Genomic DNA, 18,087 nt, shown 5'->3' on the forward strand with positions numbered 1-18,087 from the left:
TAACAAAGATAGAAAGGCAGAATGACAGAAAGATAGAAGAAAAAAAAGATCAAAAGAATATATTGAGAAAGAGGTGAGAGCTAGAACTTTCGAAGGCTGGAAGGAAAGCGTGGCAGAAGCTCCTCACATCTAGCCAGAAAATGAAATCAAATGCATTCAAACAAACACTTTTTCCTCCTCGTCTTGGATGCAGCACATCTCCTGTCCACCTCCCTCCTCTTCCTCCTTCTCTCCCTCCCTCCTCGCCGGGTGACACCGTTTTACGTTTTTTACGCTGGCCCCGCCCCTTACTCGGTTTTGTCCAAATCAGGCTTTCTGCGTGGCCGGAGCTCCCCGTTTCATGCCGACGTCATCGGCGGGGAGAGGGGAGCACTGACGTCAGCGCGCAGTCACCGCCGGCGTGGGGGGAGGGAGGAGTGGAGCCAAAGGAGCGCCGCGCACAGCATCCACTCGGATGAAACGTCCTCATCCCTCCCTCCCTCCTTCTCGTCCTTCTTACGTCGGCGCGGCTGCGTCGGGGAGCCCCCCTCGCTCCCAGGCTATATAAGACACCTGCGAGCAGAGTCCCTCACACACTGTCACCGGATCGAGGCGAGCCGAGCCGAACCGAGCGCTGCGATGAAGCACGTCCAATAACCGACGAGTGCTTGTGTGCCAAGCGGGATATTTTCTTCCCCCCCACCATCCGTAACAAGTATGTACCGCTCAACTAAAGGAGCCTCCAAGGCCAGACGGGACCAGATCAACGCCGAGATCCGCAACCTCAAGGACTTGTTGCCCATCTCCGACGCGGACAAAGCCAAGCTATCCTACCTTCACATCATGTCGATGGCGTGCATGTACACCAGGAAATCCGTCTTCTTCTCATCGCCGGGTAAGGAGGGGGGGGGAACAAAACAAAACACTTGTTGGTATTAGTCGGTATAGAGTGCTGCCTTGACTTACGATTTGAATTTGTTTTCTCACCAAGGTTGTTACTCAATTGAAGATCCTTTAACGCAGGCGTGTCAAACTCATTTTTGTCGCGGGCCACATTGTTGTCACGGTTTCCCTCAGAGGGCCGTTGACTGTAAAACCATATCAATGTTTAGTCACCTCATAATATTATTACATACACACAACAGATTGATGGATACCTAGTTTGGAAATCAGAAGTCAAGGATAATAGTTTGTTCAACTATTGTTCAAGTTGATGTAAACAGAAAATGCTTGCAATGTCTCAACGATACTATTTATTGTTATTATATTATGAGAATTTGAGCAAGAATCATGGAAGTTGACAGATGATTTGCTTTCGCGGGCAACATTAAATAACATTGCGGGCCAGATTTGGCCCCTGGGCCTTGAGTTTGACACCTGTGCTTGAAGGGAAATTCAGTTGGTACACCAATTTAGCAGAAAATAAAAAAATGAAGATGCACACTTTTTTCTTTTCAAGCCACAGATTTACTCGGATATAAAATCAATTTTCCCCATTGAAATGAATTGAAATACTATCAATTAGTTTCCAAAAATGTAAAACATAACAAAACATAGTAATGATAGTAATGTGAAGAAACGTTCTGTCAAATGTAACTAAGCCAAAAGTCTCACTGACATAAACAAGTCACACACGCACTAACACAAACAGTATTCAAGTGTTAATGTGTGCCTTTAAGGGGCGGGCCCATTTACAACACGGTTAGTTTAGTGTGAGCGTCTCCTCCATGCTCCTTGCGAGTGTTTTCATTTTGTATTTGTCAGTTCGTCCCAATAATCAATACAGGGCAAATTTCCCCATTTCTTTTTTCGCCTCACTCGAGTGGCGTATCTGAAGCTCGCTCGTAACTTGAATTTATGCTCACGTTTTTGTTTGCAAGCTGGGGAACGCTGTTGTGCAAAATGTGCGCTCAATCCACAAGAGTTTATTGGTGCAATAATGGAGAACCGCTATCCGCGGTGCTGACATTTTATGCGCTCAACAGCGAGTCGCTATCCATGGTGCTGACGCACAACACCTTCCTCATGTGCTTCTATAAACACGTCTTTAGTTCTATATTTCGGTCTACATTCTCTTTTCCATATCTTTATAGAAGCAGGAACAAAATGGGAACAGTTTTATTCATCTATATCAGTTTATCCATCTTTGTCATCATCTATCTATCCATACATCCATCACTGAAAATGTCCTTTGAAATTACTTAATTCAAATTTAATGTACATTTGAATATTTTCAAGGAAGAGTGGAAAATGACATCAGTTGAGCACATTTTAATCATGTACACGTACATGTGTAAGAATGCTTGTTTTTCAATTGATGTACTTTCACTGAATTGTAAGTAAATGACATCACAATCTTTAGGCGCCGATGCCGTCCGCTAACCCCGAGTCTCTGTCGATGGTTGCGACGCGCCCTCCTGACGTGTTTTTGTGTTCCTGTCCAATCTAGAGGCGGGAAGCGCATCAGTGGAGCCGAGCGCCCGCTTCCTGTCCATGCCCGAGCTGTCCGACCTGATGCAGGCCATACCGGGCTTCCTCATGCTGCTCACAGCCGAGGGGAAGCTGCTCTACCTGTCCGACACAGTCTCCGACCACCTGGGCCACTCCATGGTGAGACCATGCATCCATATTTAGGCTACTGTATATACAGTACACCCATCTATTTGTCTAAAGATCAGCAACTCATGCGTGTATGTGTGTGTCAGGTGGACCTGGTGGCGCAGGGAGACAGCGTGTATGACATCATTGATGCTTCAGATCAGATGACTGTCAGAAATAATCTGTCCAGCACAGCCTCCCCCGAGATGGGTAAGACGGGACCAGCCACATTAATCCGATAAAACAGCGATGGGCAAACTTTTGTGATTTCCACGTGTGTCATACTTTGTTCAAACCCGATTTAAATGTTCGTTTTTTTTTACCCGGCCAGTTCTCATCGTCGTCGCTCCTATTTTCCATCACAGATCGTCTGTTCCGGTGCCACTTCAACACCTCCAAGTCGGTGCGCAGGCAGAGCGCCGGGAACAAGTTGGTTCTGATCCGAGCTCGCTGCCTCTCTGCGCCCTCCGCTTCGCCAACCGCCAGCGCGACGCCCGGATCCTACTGGACCTCTAATCCGGTCTGGGTGTGTTTCTGCTCCCCTTTGGAGAGCCATCCTGCCCGCTGTGGACCAGAAAGCACATCTGGTGCTCCTCCTCTGGCCGACACCAACCTGTTCCTGGAAGGGTTTCACTCCCAGCACGGGCGCGACATGAGGCTGCGCGCTGCACATGACAGGTACGCTCGACGACAATTCATACTTCCAAAAGACTCATCAGTATTATTTCCGCGGAAAAAGTTATTTTTTTCAAAAAAGGTTATAATTCCGGGTGAAAAGTCATGTTTTTGAAAAGGTTATATAATTTGGAGGGGGAAAAAAAGCATATTTTCAAGGGTGTATTGCTGATAAAAAAAAAAGTCTAGAAAGGGGATACAGGACAGAAAGGAAGGAAGGACAAATGTTATTATATATTGAATGAAATAATAATAAAAAAAGACATTTGAGAAAGTTGTCAATTTTTGAAAAAAAACATTTTTTATAAAAAAAAAAAAGAAATTGAGAAAAAAAGTTTATTTTCAAGGGAAAGAAATGCAGAGAAATTCATATCCCAGAGAAAAATAGATGTATACAGTATCTGAGAATAAAAATATACTGTATATATTATTAATATAGTAATAATATATCCATCGAGCCGCTTCTCCTCACTCGGTTCGCGGGCGTGCTGGAGCCTATCCCAGCTATCATCGGGCAGGAGGCGGGGGACACCCTGAACTGGTTGCCAGCCAATCGCAGGGCACATACAAACAAACAACACTTCGCACTCACATTCACACCTACGGGCAATTTAGAGTCTAAAATTAACCTACCACGCATGTTTTTGGGATGTGGGAGGAAACCGGAGTGCCCGGAGAAAACACACGGAGGCACGGGGGGAACATGCAAACTCCACACAGGCGGGGCCGGGATTTGAACCCCGATCCTCAGAATTGTGAGGCAGACGCTCTAACCAGTCGTTCACCGTGCCGCCAGTAATAATATATTTTGAGAAAATAGATTTTAAATATAGTAAATAAGTAGTTATGTTTAATTGGTGTTCGGGTTATGAGGGGGTCCTTGAATCAATTTTTCCCCTATAAGGGGAGAAAGGACAGAAAAGAAGCGAAGGAAACATTTCTTTTTTTGAAAAAAATAAAGACTTCTGAGAAAAAAGTACATTTATACTATAGTTAGTTACCTGAATAGTTATATAGTGTATATATTTAGTTACGTATATTATATTGTATAGTTGAGCAAAAAGTTCAGGATTTTTAAAAAAAAGTATATTTTAATTTTTTTAAAAATGTAAGTTATTTATTTTAAGTCTTGAATTATTAGCTTGTCCTAATGTTGATGTACATCCAGTAACATAATGTGCCCCCCCCCCCCCCCCCCCCCACCCTCGCAGTGTGCACTCTTATCTGGGCTACGACGTGGCCACGTTATGCTCCTGCTCCTGGTACAGCCTCCTCCACCCGCACGATCTGTCACACGCCTCCGCTCAGCACCGAAGCCTGCGTAAGTGTTCACTCACAAAACACCCACGCGTACGCAGGAACAGCAACACCATGCCTACTAGTGCCACACTGAGAAAACCAAGGGGGAAAAAAATAGAGAGGATGATTAATGGGATTACTAAGTTGTGCTATGACTCAACAGTGCGAGAGGGAGGAGAAGGCCGAGCAGAGATGGTGGTGCGCCTGCAAGCTCAGGACCAGACGTGGGTTTGGCTCTACATGGTGCTCCAGCTGCAGCCCGGAGACGTCCCTATCAGCAGCAGCAACTACGTCATCAGGTACGCAACGCCTCCTCGTGCCATTTGCGACAACGCAACACGCTTTCCGACGTTTGGTGAGCCAGGGCACATATTTGATATGATATATCACACTGCTATGGAAAAAATTTATTCCACCTTAAGGTACTCATACACAGGATGGTGCCAAACCACTACTTTGGTCTAAATAGAGCTCCTCAACTCACTTCAACATAGTTTCTTGGCACCAAGATGCCACAAGATGGCGCCAAAGTACTATTTTCGTGTACATGAAGTTCCTCAACTCACATCAATATAGTTGCTTTGAAGCAAGCTGCCACAAGAAGCTGCCAAAGCACTACCTTCGCAAAAATGGAGCTTTCCAACCCACTTCAACATAGTTACCTGGCACCAAGATGCCACAAGATCATGCCAAAAGAACTACATTTGTCTAAATGTAGTTCCTCAAATCACTTCAAGACAGTTCCTTGGCACCAAATCACTACTTTTGTCGAAAAGAAAATCCCCAACTCACTTTGACATAGTTCCTTGGTACAAGGATGGCGCCAAATCACTACTTTTGTCTAAAAGAAAATCCTCAACTCACTTCAACATAAGTCCTTTGCACCAAGATGCCACAAGATGGCACCAATTCACTACTTTTGTCAAAAACAAAATCCTCAACTGACTTCAACAGGGAACAAAAACAAACAAGGGAGTTTTCTCAGCAAATAACGGTGGTTTGGTTGCCCGGAAAAATCTGTGTATAGTTGAATCCTCAGTACGCGGGTAAACACTTTAGCTAATTGTGATCCTTGAAAGGCGTGTGTTCCCACCTAACATTTGTTGTTTTCTCATCTCAGTGAGTCGGAGGCCTGGTCAGTGCGTCAACAGATGAGCTCCGAGCAGACTAAGCTCAGCCTAGTCCTGAGCTCCGGCCCCTCCCAGCAGGAAAGTCTCCAGTCCCCCGACACCCTGTCCAGCCCCGACCAGGTGTTCACGCCCGGCAGCAGCGGCCTGTCGGGCCAGTCCTTCGACTTCAGTACGGCGGGCTGCAGCGTGGCCTCCTCCGACGAACGGGCGAGCTCCGCGACAGAGGCCATGCAGGTGGAGGGGGAGCCTCGCTCCAGCATCTCGTCCCTGGAGGAGGAGGTCTTTTTCCAGCCGCCTCCGGTGCGCAGCCCCTCGGCGGCGCCCTCTCCAACCCCGGTCACGGTGGAGACGGTGTCCGATTTGGACTTTTTAACCCAGAACATTCTCATGCCACCCTCGTTCGAGCTGGACCCCCCTCTGCCGGCTCTCCCCCTGCCGCTCCCACCCATGCCCACCTCGCAAACTCAGCAGACCAAAGAGTTTGTGTGCACGCCTCCTTACACCCCCCACATTGGAGGGGCTAGCTTCCCGTTCGGGGAACCCCTCTTCAGCTTCGACCCCACCGGCACCACCACGCCTCCCCCGTCCGCCACCACGTCCACGGCCACCACCTCCATGGCCGCTTCGGCTTCCTCCGCGGCGCCGCCCACTACCACCGCCTCCAGCCCCACACCGCCGACCAACCTGTCCACCAAGCTCCCCCTGAGCCTTCCCAACCTGTCCACGGAACTTCTCTTCGCAGTGGATCCCTGCTGCGGAGCCCTGTACGAGAAACTGCCCCCCACGCCAGACAGCCCGGGGGACGGCGACTGCACGGTGATGACCCTTCCCGAGGTTCGGGGTCCGCTCTACGTCGACGTGCCCTTGGGGCCTCTTCAGTGTCCCCCCGAGGGGCTCCTCACCCCCGAGGCGTCCCCTGGAAAACAACCTTGCCTCTCTTTCTTCTCCCTGGAGAGAGAGCGGGAGAAGGAGAGGGCGGAGATCTCCCTGCTGGCCCAGCACATCAGCTCCCTGGCCGAGGGGTTCTACCTGGACCCCCTCCTGTCCAAGCTATCGCCTCCGTCCATGTCCCCCTTGTCCAACCCTCCGTCTCCCTTCCAACCTCCTGCCGAGATGCTTCGCGAATTTTATCCCATCAAAGCGTGGCGAGGCCTGGACATTCCCGTGTTCCTGGAGGACGACACCTCTCTGTTTGAAGAGAGCATCCTGGACACCCTCCTCCAAGACGTGCCCCCTCGGTCCCCCTCACCGATCCCCAACCCGGACCCATCGAGCCCGGCGTCTCCTCAGACACCAGTGTGCTGGCACCAAGCCTCCCAGTTTGGGGGAGCGGGCCAATTCTGTAGCGTCCAATCGGCGCAACCTAACTTGGCGGACGGGTGCGGGGAGACCGACGAGGCCGCAATGGAGGAGGAGATGACGGAGGAAGCCATGGAAATGGAGGTGGCGTCATCTCCCATGACCTCGTGCTCCTCCATACCGGCTTCTCCTCCGCTCATCCTCACCGCCTCGCCGGGCCCCACTACTGCTGCCTCTACCACGCCGGTCGTCTCCCCCGCACCCACCGCCTCCTGCGCTCAGTCCCTCCTGGAGGAACTGGCCGTGCTGGAGCCCATGTTTGGGGCAGGTGCCTCGATCGCCCCTGGTTTAGGGCAACAACCTGAGTTGTATCAACTCCAGTGTCATCCATCGCCACAGTGCTTCCACAAAGGTGAGTTCCGGATGGAACATTATATACAATTGTAGATTCAGTTCTTGACAATCTTACATAACATTTAGTCTTGAAGAAACTACTACCAAAATGTTAGCTATGTTGGGCTTTGGGGTGTACTCAAACCTTTACTCTAAACTTTTGAATGCCCATATATAAGAAGCACTAAAATGTTGAGCAGTGTAACAACTTGCTGTTCTGTAATGAGGAACTGCATCTCAAAATTCACAACAGGTGTTTGAACCAGGAACATTTACCACGACATCCACTTCTACACCTTTCTGTGACCTTCCAGTCTTCTCTGTTGCAACTTGCTGATGACACAGTGACACGTCAATTTTGAAACTGGGTCCCAGAGGGGATAGATCTCAAAACGCTGCCTTCAAATTTCCATTTGCACAACACACAGGCATCTTTCCTGAGACGACGACGACGTGGTTGTCCCAGTCCTCGTGTGATCATGCGCTAACACCGCCATTAAGAATGGTGGATCCCCAAGTCGCATGTTCAAGGTAGTGATCTAGGATTTTTTTTTTAGGAAGCAGAAGTTCCACCTAGTTGTCAGTTATCTCAAGTGTCTCCTTTCTTGCTTCCTTAATATTCCTCGCCATTGTTTTGAGTATATTACGTCACATGGAATTCTTATTCTCTGTTGTTGGTCACTTCCTGTGCCAGCGTTACAGCGCTACTTCAGGCCTGGCGTATAAACTGCAGCAGTTCAGGGTCTTCATGTGGACGCTCACATTCTTTGAACGGATTCTGTGTTTACGGGAAACTTTTTTAAAAACGAAAAGTGGATGTGACCCAAGACGTCACGTCACAAATGCTTGACACTATAGGACAAGGCTTTAAAACAGCAAGTGGGCCCTAAGTGTAGAGTGTTATCACAGAGGTACAGAGAGACTAGAAGAGTCACAGAAAGGCATTGAAGTGGATTTCCTTGGCAATTCTCATGGATCGATTGTGATTTTTTTCCATTCCGCTCCTTCTTAGAAAAGAGCAAGCTCTGCGCAAAAGTACGGAAACGTCAAAATGTTGGACATTCAAAAGTTCAGAGAAGGTCAAATTAAGTTCACCTGTAAATGTTGTAGTGCACTTTAGGTTCAGCCTGAAATTTTACCCTGAAGCCATACATCCCAAACCTTTTGTGAGTAGCGTTAGACTGTTGAGTATGTTTGTGGTTGGGGGGCATCGTTGAAAATTACATTACTTATACATTAGTTCAGTCTTCAGTATCCAAGATATTTTTAAAGTCATTTTAGTCCTCTTTCTTTTGTCTGATGATGTTCAGCATGACCACACGGCTGACTTATTTCTACTTTTTTTTGTCTTTCAGATGGGAGTGGAAGCATCCCTCCGTTCTAAAATAAGTCTGTGACTTACTTCATCAAGTATGGCATATTGTCATATTTTGTGGAGACACACTTTTACTGCAAAGTAAAACATATTTAAGTGTATAAATATACATAATGTATAAAGGACTGATGCCTACATGTCTCTTCCGAGAACAAAAAATGGGCTTTCTATTTTTTGTTCCATCATTAAGCTGTATTCTATTAAACCTGGTGCAACATTTAAAACAACAACATGGACGCCCGACTGACTGAGTCCTGAGTCCATGTGTTGTCCCCCGCTTCAGATGCGCCATCTGAACCCGTTAAGCGTTGTTTAACTTACAGACATGCATTTGTATTCACTCGTAGTGAAAAAATATCTGTTGTGAACGTGGACAAAAAAAAAAAAAAAAAAAAAAGCTTTTTTTAATATAGAGTTGATTTATGACTTCTAGCACTTTTTTTGCCTGACGCAAACTCAAAACTCAAAAGGTACTCGAGTGTGATATTTACACACATTTTGAATTGAAAGCACACTCCCAAACTCTACTAAGCTTTTGTATTCTGAGTTTGCGGCTTGAAAACCTTTAACATTCCATATCTGTCTGTCCATCTGAACTTGCGTTGACCTGTGCGATGTGCAACAAACAAACAGAAAAAAAAAGCATGTAAAGAGATGCTGGCTTATGCCACCTATGCGCTCTTTCTTTGTACTGTATATTGTATTTAGACTCTGAATGTGGACCCTTCAGGGGTCGGCGGGGGGGTTTGGGGGGTTTAGGGGGCATTGATAGGGTTGCAAAGGGGCGGAATTTGCGAGTAAATTTCCATGGGAAGTAAAGCTGAGGAATTTTGGCTGTATTCCAATTTGGAAACTTTTTTTTTTTTTTGTCAAAAGCAGACCTCCATTCAAAATAAATATAGCACGGTTGTACCTCAAATTTTGGCTCGCAACACAAAGCAAAATAAGTAAATAAATTGATAAATAATTGACCAAGATACGACTCGTTTCTCCAAAAATTCGTAAATTGGGGAACTTGTGAGTGAAGGCAAAGTACCATATTCGAGTTGCGACAAACACAAATTTGCCTACTCACAGATTTTTTGGGGGGGACCTACTCTTTTATTCGCTAAAAAAACTCACTTATCTGCTGTTATTGTGCTCAGGCCAAATACTTGCAGAATTTTGTTATTCAGTCAGTAATTCAGTCAGGATTGTCCTAAAATATATTTTTCCCCAACTATAATTAAGTCCCCTATTAAGATTCAATCTTCAATTTTGTAATTTTATTATTTTTTGGGTTTGTTTATTCCTGTTAATTCCCATGGAACATTTCCAACTTTGAACATTCCCGCAATTTTGCAACCCTAATATTTGCAATGCTGGCAGCTTATAGCAGCTTCCTTGCTGATCACGCGTGTCCTTTTCTTGGACAAAGTGACTTGTGGGGACTCCAGTCGTGAGGCACAATCGACTTTTTAGCGACTGGGGGGAGGAAGGGGGCTGCTATTACTTTCTTTCTATCACTTCACCAAGCGACACGGCTTGAGGACGCTCCGATTCCAACGGTGTCGACACGCTCACGTAGAGTTGTCTACGGTCAAGTAAAGGATTGATTCCTACTTTCTAGCTATTAAACGGCTAATTTAATATATACACGTGTACAATTGTATTACTGTATGTGGGATGTGAATATGTTCTTTTGCCAGAAGGTTGTACACATTTGTATGAAGGGTTGTATATAGGAAATATATAAAGAGAGATTTCTATGGTATCAAAAAAAAAAAAAAAAAAAAATATATATATATATATATATATATATATATATATATATAAACTGCAGAATGGACATTGTGGATCAGTGTTCTAATGTGTCGCTTTTAAATGTATTTGAATGTGGACAAATGCATTTATAATAAAGTGCACTTATAATGCTGCTGATGTGTTGTCAGTCCCGACCTTGAGAGTACATATACAATTGTATTAGTGTATGTGTAACAGATATGATGTAGCATGTTTTTTCCCTAGGTTGCACATATGAAATATACAAAGAGAAAAATTTCTATGGCCGATGCGTCGTCAGTCATAAAAGAGCCCCCTCTTAGCTCAGCATCAGCACCCGCATCCTCGTCATCATTATCGTCACCATCGTCATCCTCCTCCTCCTCCTCCTCCTCGTCGGCAGCCCTCGTTTTCTTCCCCCCGGAGCGAGGTTCGCTCGGCAACAGCGCTGACGCACACGCATGACGAGACAGAATGAGGCTCCATCTGACTCCGAGTGACGCATGTGCTCGGCTTTGTGCGTAACAGTATGTGCACGCGCACACACATTAGCCTCCCGCCTACGACGACGACGATGAGGATGATGATGATGATGACACGCACGCCTCCTTTTACAAATCTCACATCGACTCCACGTACCTGCGACTATGAGCGCTCCATATATAGGCATTCCGGCGCCACGCTCTATTCTCAGCCTCGATTCAGCGGGCTCGGGCCGGGGAGGGCTGGAGTGACGAGAGGGGGAGACGAAAGCAGCGAGCTAAATTTAGAGGTACAGTAAAAAGAGGCTCGTGGGACTAAATGAGGCTTCAAAGGCTATCTAACTGCTCAATATATACCGCTACTGTAGAAGAATTTTACACAGAAATCACATACACATCAATTCCAGTACACTCGACTGCAGTGGTGGGAAGTAACCATTTACAAATATGGTGAATCCCTGCATAATCGGGGCTCAACGTTTGCAAATTCACCTTTTCATCTATCCATTGATTTTTTTTTTCTCTCGTATCCTCTTATTAAGACCTTGGCGCCATCTAGTGGCATCCTGATGGCAAGGAATTATCTTGTATTGGGTTGAGGAGCTCATTTCGCCAAAAATAGTCTTTTCCCGCCATCTTGTGGCATCTTGGTGTCGACGAACTAGGTTGACGTGAGTTGAGGAATTTAATTTAGACGAGTCGTGCTCTGCTGCCATTTTGTGGCATCTTGGCATCAAAGAACTATGTTGAAGTGCGTTGAGGAATTTAATTGAGACAAAACTAGTGCTTTGCCACCATCTTGTGGCATCAATAGGAAGCTTTTTAGGGCGTCAATTACTCACATTTTTTTCAGTTGTTATCATGAGCTCATTCATTGTGTTTTGTGTTCATTTGTCCTTCTTACTTTTGTACTGAAGTACATTTCAGTCTTTCAGTCACTTTCGTTAAACACAATACAAATGCATTCAAACACACCCAAATATTTGTAAGCATACAATGTATAGAGAATACAGAATGGAATAAAAAAAAAAAAAAAAAAGATTGTTTCAAAGTTTAAAGCTTAAACTACCCCTCCCACATGCTGTAATCACATTGAAACACATTCAACTTTTTGTATTGGCACGCAAAAAAGTGTTGTGTCTAACAGAAAATTCTGCAAAATAGTAGGACTGCAACAGACAAACTGCAATATATCAAGGGGAATTTTGTGAGCATATATATATATATATATATATAGTATTAATTTAATCAAGTATACATTTTGTTAGATACGGACCTTTGTGGGAGAGGAAGCTGAGCTGCAGAGTCGTCGTCAGTGGATCAGTCGTCTGCTGCCCTCGTCTGCTAGAAATAGAAATGGAACGTGTTGCAGCCATAAAATTCTAAGTTAATGATTATTGGCTAAAAACAATCGAGTTTATCAGTTTGAACATTAAATATCTTGTCTTTGTAGTGTATTCAATTAAATATATATTGAACAGGATTTGCAAATCATCGTATTCTGTTTTGATTTATGTTTAACACAATGACCCAACTTCATTGGAATTGGGGTTGTAAAATAAATAAATAAATAAACAAAAATACTCAAAAATAAATAAACAAAATACTCACCATCTTATAATGACCAATGACTACTGGGGGATTGGGGGCAGCAAAATCTCTTGTGGACGAGAGTCTGTGAAATGTCAGGTCAAAATGTACAGTCACAAGTGTTTTTGTTATGTGTGGTGCAACATTTTTTTTTTTTTATTTATTTAAAAAAAAAAAAAAAAACGAATGAGAAAGGTGCACAAACGGAATGAGAAGCGACACCTGTCAACCTTTTCCTATTTAGGGCTTTATAACAGTGACGTGAAAGAAATCAATGCTTAGACAACTTTATTTTCCCTAGCACACCTATAAAGCTGGAACCGTGTGAGCAATTTCAAGTGAAAGGCACATAATGAGTGAGGGGAAGCGTGTGTCAAACTATGGTGCTACGTAAGAGCGACACCATGTGGAAAACGTCTACGGTGCAACAGACATCTTTTGGGGAGGACTGGAGTGTAAGGAATTTCCGGTCAAATGGACAGTACGCATTCTTGAGAGAGTTGAATTTTTTTTTTTTTTATTCAGTGCTGCTTCACATACATATACATTGGTACGTGTATACAATGAGTATAAATAGGAATGGGCAGGTAAGGAAAGCTGTTTATTCCATATCCTTGACATCCACCTTAAGGCCCATATACTAGTACACGCTCTGTCCTCACTGGTAAGACAATCCAGCGCACTCGTAGAATGACTAGGGAGCACTAGTAGATCGACTGTCTCACTAGTAATGTTTTTACTACAACTAGTACCACTGTTGGCCGACTAGTTTGCAATTAAACCTTTGTGGTAAACTACAGTGCTGCACTAGCAACATTGCTGGGTCCAACCTGTAGGAATGTGTCACTACTAGTGGCGTCCTTATCAAGGACACTCTTTGTCCTCACCAGTAGGACAACTACATGTTACTAGTGAGGTAAATCTGTGCACGAGTTGACAACTGTGTGCTAATAGTACTGCTGGTGACATCAAATTCTACTAGTTAACATTAGCACTTCACTAGTGATACTATTAGGATGAAGATGTTAATTAGTGCACAGTTTTGCCTAACTTGTAACATGGTTGTCCTACTAGTATGCCAAAGTTGTGCTACTAGAGTGGCAGAAATGCCACAGTAGTTGAAAAATAATAATAATGGGCCCTCGTCCTTCTACTAGTGCACCTCGCCGTTGTACTTAACCTGAATGTAAAGATTATTTCCCGAGAGGACCGTGGTGCACCTCACACGGCCTGTAGGTGTCAGTAAAGTGCCACAGCATGAGGTTTCCGTTCATCTCTTCTTGCCTTGCGGCGGCGCTTCAGCCGCAGCTGCCGCTGCCTCCGCGTCTGCCTTCAATTTCTCTTCTCGCTGCTCCAAGAACACTTTGTACTCGCCAGCGGAGAGGCTGAACACACAACCAGAAAGAAGGATTAGGGGATGCTGGGCTTTGGTTCATTAAAAAAAAATAAAAAAATAAAAAATAAATAAATCTCTCTCTCTCTCTCTCTATATATATATATATATTTGCAGCGGCAAAATGCATCTACTGCAGAATAAAGTGGGTTGTTTCAACATCAATTTGTGCTGTAATCGTCACACTTTTATGAAATTTGAGAATGTTAAAAGGTTACTTAAAACACTGTCTGTACACTGTACAATGACTCTATTCTAATAACATTAGGACTTTTATGTAAAGAAATGTATGACTATTATACATATATTACTTTCTAAAAACTACACGACTTTTAGCGGTGAAGCGTAATAGTTGAACGTTATCGGAAACAAGAGAAAACTATTTTTATCAACCACATTTGTATTTTTTTTTTTATTGACTCACTAAAAGTGACTCAGGCAATTATGCAATTTTAGGGTAAAGTATCCAGATTTATCCTCGTAATATTACAACTTTAATCTTACAAAAAGACAACTTTTTCTTTTATGAACTATTTTTGGAATATTGTGACTAATATTACCTTTTTCTCAAAAAGATAAACAACGTTAATCTAACAATATTATTTTTCTCTAAAAAAATGTCTCTAAATTTTAATTTCGAATATATAAAAAACAATTATCTAAAAAAACTTTGTTGCTTTATTCTCAATAGTTTGATTAATCTAAAAAAATACATTAAAAAAAGATTTTCTCGAACATGTGCAAGGCTTCTCTCAAAATGTGATATCTTAAAAATATACAAATTTATTCTCAAATCTGTAAGGGTTTATTCTCAAAAATATGATTTTATTCTCATATTACATCTTTAATTGTGAAAATATATTATTGTTTTATCGATAAAATATAGAAGTTTATTCTTGAAACCATACGACTGGTCTCGTAATATGACTTTTCATTAAAAAAAAAATATTTCAATATTACAATTTACTTTTTATCTAAAAAAAAAAAAAAAAGACCAAAACTTGAAGCGACTTGTGCAGACTGAACTGAACTAAGAAAAAAAGGCGTCGGTTGCGCCACGGTGGCGCCACTTACTCGTTGACCACCTTGATGCCCAGCGAGCGGGCCGAGCCCACGATGCTTTTGACCACGTTCTCCAGCGAGGTGTTCCTCATCTTGAAGCACTCGTCCTGGGCTTTCACCTGGGCGATCTCGTACACGGCTCGCACCGACACCACGCCCGCCGTCTCGTGCCCTTCAAATGCAACGGCAAATGGATTCTTTACCTTTATTATTATTTTGTTTATTACATTTTCAGTGAACAGCCATTTCCGGCGGTGGATACTTTCCAGACCCACCGGCTGAAAATCTTTGATATACATAGACCATATGAAAACTGAATAGTTTTACTCCTCCCACATGTTTTCAACACATAATTCTTTGTATTCGCTGTACATCAAAGATTTTCAGCAGGTGCGTCCGGAACGTATCCGCTGCAATAAACGGGGGTTCACTGCATTTCTCTATTCCAAAAACTCCACAACAGCGGGGTGGAGCTGGGTGTTAGAAGTCAACGTCTGCACCCGGGGGGGGTGGAAATACAGCCGAGGAGGGATTAGCCATTCTCTTTACTGTAGAGCTGAGAGTCGGTCTGAGTTGCCAGCGCTGTGAAAGCAACACCACTCAGGACCAAAGCTCAAAAGGCAAAAGGGAATATTTCAGATGTCTCACCTGTCTTTCCGGCTCCTTTGGCGATGCCCGCCGCTTGTTTGAGGAAGTACGAGACGGTGGGTTGACCGATGTGAAGGTCGTACGTCCTGTCGGGCTGGGGAGACAAGGGTGGCGCTTATTATCGTTTAACAGTCCCTTAGGGCAGAATGCTCGGATCAAATCAAAGTCTTTTTCATGCCTGAGAAAAAATAATACGCCTTTAAAAGTCATACAAACATTTGAGTTAAAAAAATGATACGGTTAGGAGCCTCAAGCAGGAATAAGTAACAACTTGATAAAGAGTGCTTGAGTTGAAAAGAAGCGCTTTAAAAGCTTGAATATAGCCAACAAGAATTGAGCAGTTCTTTGTGAATACATTCAGCTGATAACGCAGCCTGATATAATACTGGCAGGGATATGTTCCAGACCCAAGTGAAAATCTGCAAGCAACGGAGACCATCGAATTTTTGTTTGATCAATTTTACCCCATCCACCCGCTTTCAACATATTTCAACTTATTAAAACACACTCAAACATATCAAAAGATACTTTTTAAAGTATTCCTTTACGCGGGTTCACACTCTCCAGCTTTCAAGAAATGGGAGACTATCGTGTACGGTAACATCACTTTGAGGAAAGGAAGAAGACTCTCGCTTGCGTCATTCTCCAAATAAGAGGCACAGCGTGCTCGCGTCAAGCTGTTTATTTGTCAGTGCCAGTTGCAGTTTACTGTAAAAGTTAAACATAGAACAAAACCGAAATTTAACATCGTATATTTAAACGCCAAAATGTTCTCCCAAACCACATCATTTCACGAAATGAAAGTCACGCTGTCGTCACACGCCACCTCACCAAGACCCAGCACATCAATTCTGTACATTGAACACTGCAATATGAACAGTACAGTAAATTCTACATACAGGTATTTTATGCTTGCAATTTTTTTGTGTTCAAATGTGTTTAGAATGTGCTTTTAAAACAAGCACGTTTTAATAAGTTAAAATGTGTTTATGGGAGGGGTATAACTATTTAGAAAAATGTTTTTATATGGTCTCTCTATATTGCAGATTTTCACCTACTGCGGGCGGGTATGGAACGTATCCCACATGATAAACGGGGGTTCACTTGCGCTTTTTTAAAATGAAAACTAATCAGTGATGCCTTGAGATACGAGTGACCCGACTTACGTGTTTTTCGATCGGACGATTTTTTGACTTGCAAGTGCAAACTTGAGATGTGAGTGCTGCATGGTGGCAGTCACTCAACTCACTTCACAACAAGTAGTTTGGCAGATCGAATTTGTAAATATTCTTCAAAAAAGAGGCTGCAAGCTGTTTATTGCCACTCTCATCAGAAGATTACTGTCAAACTATAAACATAAAACAAAGACAATTAGGTACACTTTGTGTATTTATAGCAACCAACCACATAGCGTCCCTCCGCTACCTAAATGGTAACATACAAAGCGAAATTCCATACGCACACGGGCTAACAAATAGCATCTATGTGGCAGTGTTGATATCTGAACACAATGGGTACTGCAACAAATGTAGACAAACCATATAACAATACTCACAGACAGATATACTTTGTCCTCTGCGAAGAATGACTAATATTACTGCCGTACTGTGGAGCCAAGAGAGGAGCTTCTCAGTACTGCAGTACGGAGTGTTTTGAGTTTTATAGTTATGAGCGTGGTCAAAGTACAAATTAAACACGTACCTCATGGCACCATTGTAGTTGCTTGATGAAAAATAAACATTTTTATCATCCATCCATGGATGGATGGATGGATGAATTACATAATCTTTTTTTCTAATTACATTTCCAATTCTTTTATTAATATAATGATAACAGAGATATTTATGCTAATTTTGGTTATCGATAATTGCATTTCATCTTGAACAGTAACTACATTCCTGTATTTGCACCTTTATCCAGATCCGAGCCAAATGTAAAGTGTTCCACCTCTGTACAAAGTACGTGTCCTACAATTTAATGTTTTACACTGTCAAAACAACTGCTGTGAAAAGAGTCATTAAAAAAAACACACACACACACAGTACCGCACGATGTAAATGTGGGCACCCACGCAGTGTCAACAAGACTTCGCACTGACAATGTCTGCTTGTATTTCCACACCTGCGCGTACAACCCCAATTCCAATGAAGTTGGGACGTTGTGTTAAACATAAATAAAAACAGAATACAATGATTTGAAAATAATGTTCAATAATTTCATTGGAATTGGGGTTGTAATTTTGATGATGATAAAGACGCAGCAAGTGCCAGGCGTACTGCTATTCCCCAGACTTTCGCTGTTCACGCGAGGCTCAGCTAATTGGCTGTAGGTTTCACCACATGGCGTCAACATGAAAGCGCCATCTGTCTTTTGCCGGAGAAGTCGACTTGGGTGGTGCGTCTT

At 43.5% G+C, this 18,087-nt stretch overlaps 3 protein-coding genes across 7 annotated transcripts in view; 1 reads left to right on the forward strand and 2 right to left on the reverse strand.

The window, feature by feature from the left end:
• ccdc85b (coiled-coil domain containing 85B) overlaps positions 1 to 12,659 on the reverse strand; it is a 73,021-nt gene extending 60,362 nt beyond the window's left edge. Inside the window, exons 1-5 of one of the 3 annotated variants that reach the window (XM_061786684.1) lie at positions 12,603 to 12,659; positions 12,268 to 12,335; positions 11,149 to 11,234; positions 967 to 1,067; positions 814 to 860 (exon numbers count right to left, since the gene is read on the reverse strand). The gene's annotated coding sequence lies outside the window, so the exon portion shown is untranslated. Of the gene's footprint in view, positions 1 to 722; positions 861 to 966; positions 1,068 to 2,900; positions 3,074 to 11,148; positions 11,235 to 12,267; positions 12,336 to 12,602 lie in introns of those variants that run through there. The other 2 variants (XM_061786683.1, XR_009790366.1) reach the window with 2 other exon arrangements.
• Positions 365 to 9,471, forward strand: npas4a (neuronal PAS domain protein 4a). Of its 2 annotated transcripts, XM_061786676.1 has the most exons (8): positions 365 to 874; positions 2,429 to 2,589; positions 2,685 to 2,787; positions 2,943 to 3,255; positions 4,464 to 4,573; positions 4,715 to 4,850; positions 5,672 to 7,392; positions 8,729 to 9,471. In XM_061786676.1, exons 1-8 carry the CDS (start codon positions 697 to 699, stop codon positions 8,755 to 8,757), a joined length of 2,751 nt encoding a protein of 916 aa, XP_061642660.1. In that variant the 5' UTR covers positions 365 to 696; the 3' UTR covers positions 8,758 to 9,471. The 2 variants fall into 2 exon arrangements, with proteins under 2 accessions (XP_061642660.1, XP_061642659.1); XM_061786675.1 differs by having other exon boundaries at positions 4,464 to 4,850.
• Positions 12,660 to 13,081: 422 nt separating the features above from the next.
• Positions 13,082 to 18,087, reverse strand: part of mrpl11 (mitochondrial ribosomal protein L11) — a 65,224-nt gene continuing 60,218 nt past the window's right edge. For both annotated transcript variants that reach the window (XM_061788186.1, XM_061788185.1), the window contains 3 exons: positions 15,685 to 15,778; positions 15,049 to 15,208; positions 13,082 to 13,966 (listed from right to left, as the gene is read on the reverse strand). In XM_061788186.1, coding sequence (XP_061644170.1) covers positions 13,852 to 13,966; positions 15,049 to 15,208; positions 15,685 to 15,778 — 369 coding nt within the window. In that variant the 3' untranslated portion in view covers positions 13,082 to 13,851. The remainder of the gene's footprint in view (positions 13,967 to 15,048; positions 15,209 to 15,684; positions 15,779 to 18,087) is intronic.

Source organism: Phyllopteryx taeniolatus, chromosome 10 (genome assembly GCF_024500385.1).
Source record: "Phyllopteryx taeniolatus isolate TA_2022b chromosome 10, UOR_Ptae_1.2, whole genome shotgun sequence".
NCBI classification, from domain to species: Eukaryota; Metazoa; Chordata; class Actinopteri; order Syngnathiformes; family Syngnathidae; genus Phyllopteryx; species Phyllopteryx taeniolatus.

Excerpts from the sequence above, each read along its gene's own strand:
- npas4a (XM_061786675.1), top strand. The coding sequence starts at position 697 with ATGTACCGCTCAACTAAAGGAGCCTCCAAGGCCAGACGGGACCAGATC. Across the intron at positions 875-2,428 it reads CGTCTTCTTCTCATCGCCGG|AGGCGGGAAGCGCATCAGTG; the intron begins GTAAGGAGGGGG and ends TGTCCAATCTAG. Across the intron at positions 7,393-8,728 it reads GCCACAGTGCTTCCACAAAG|ATGGGAGTGGAAGCATCCCT; the intron begins GTGAGTTCCGGA and ends TTTGTCTTTCAG.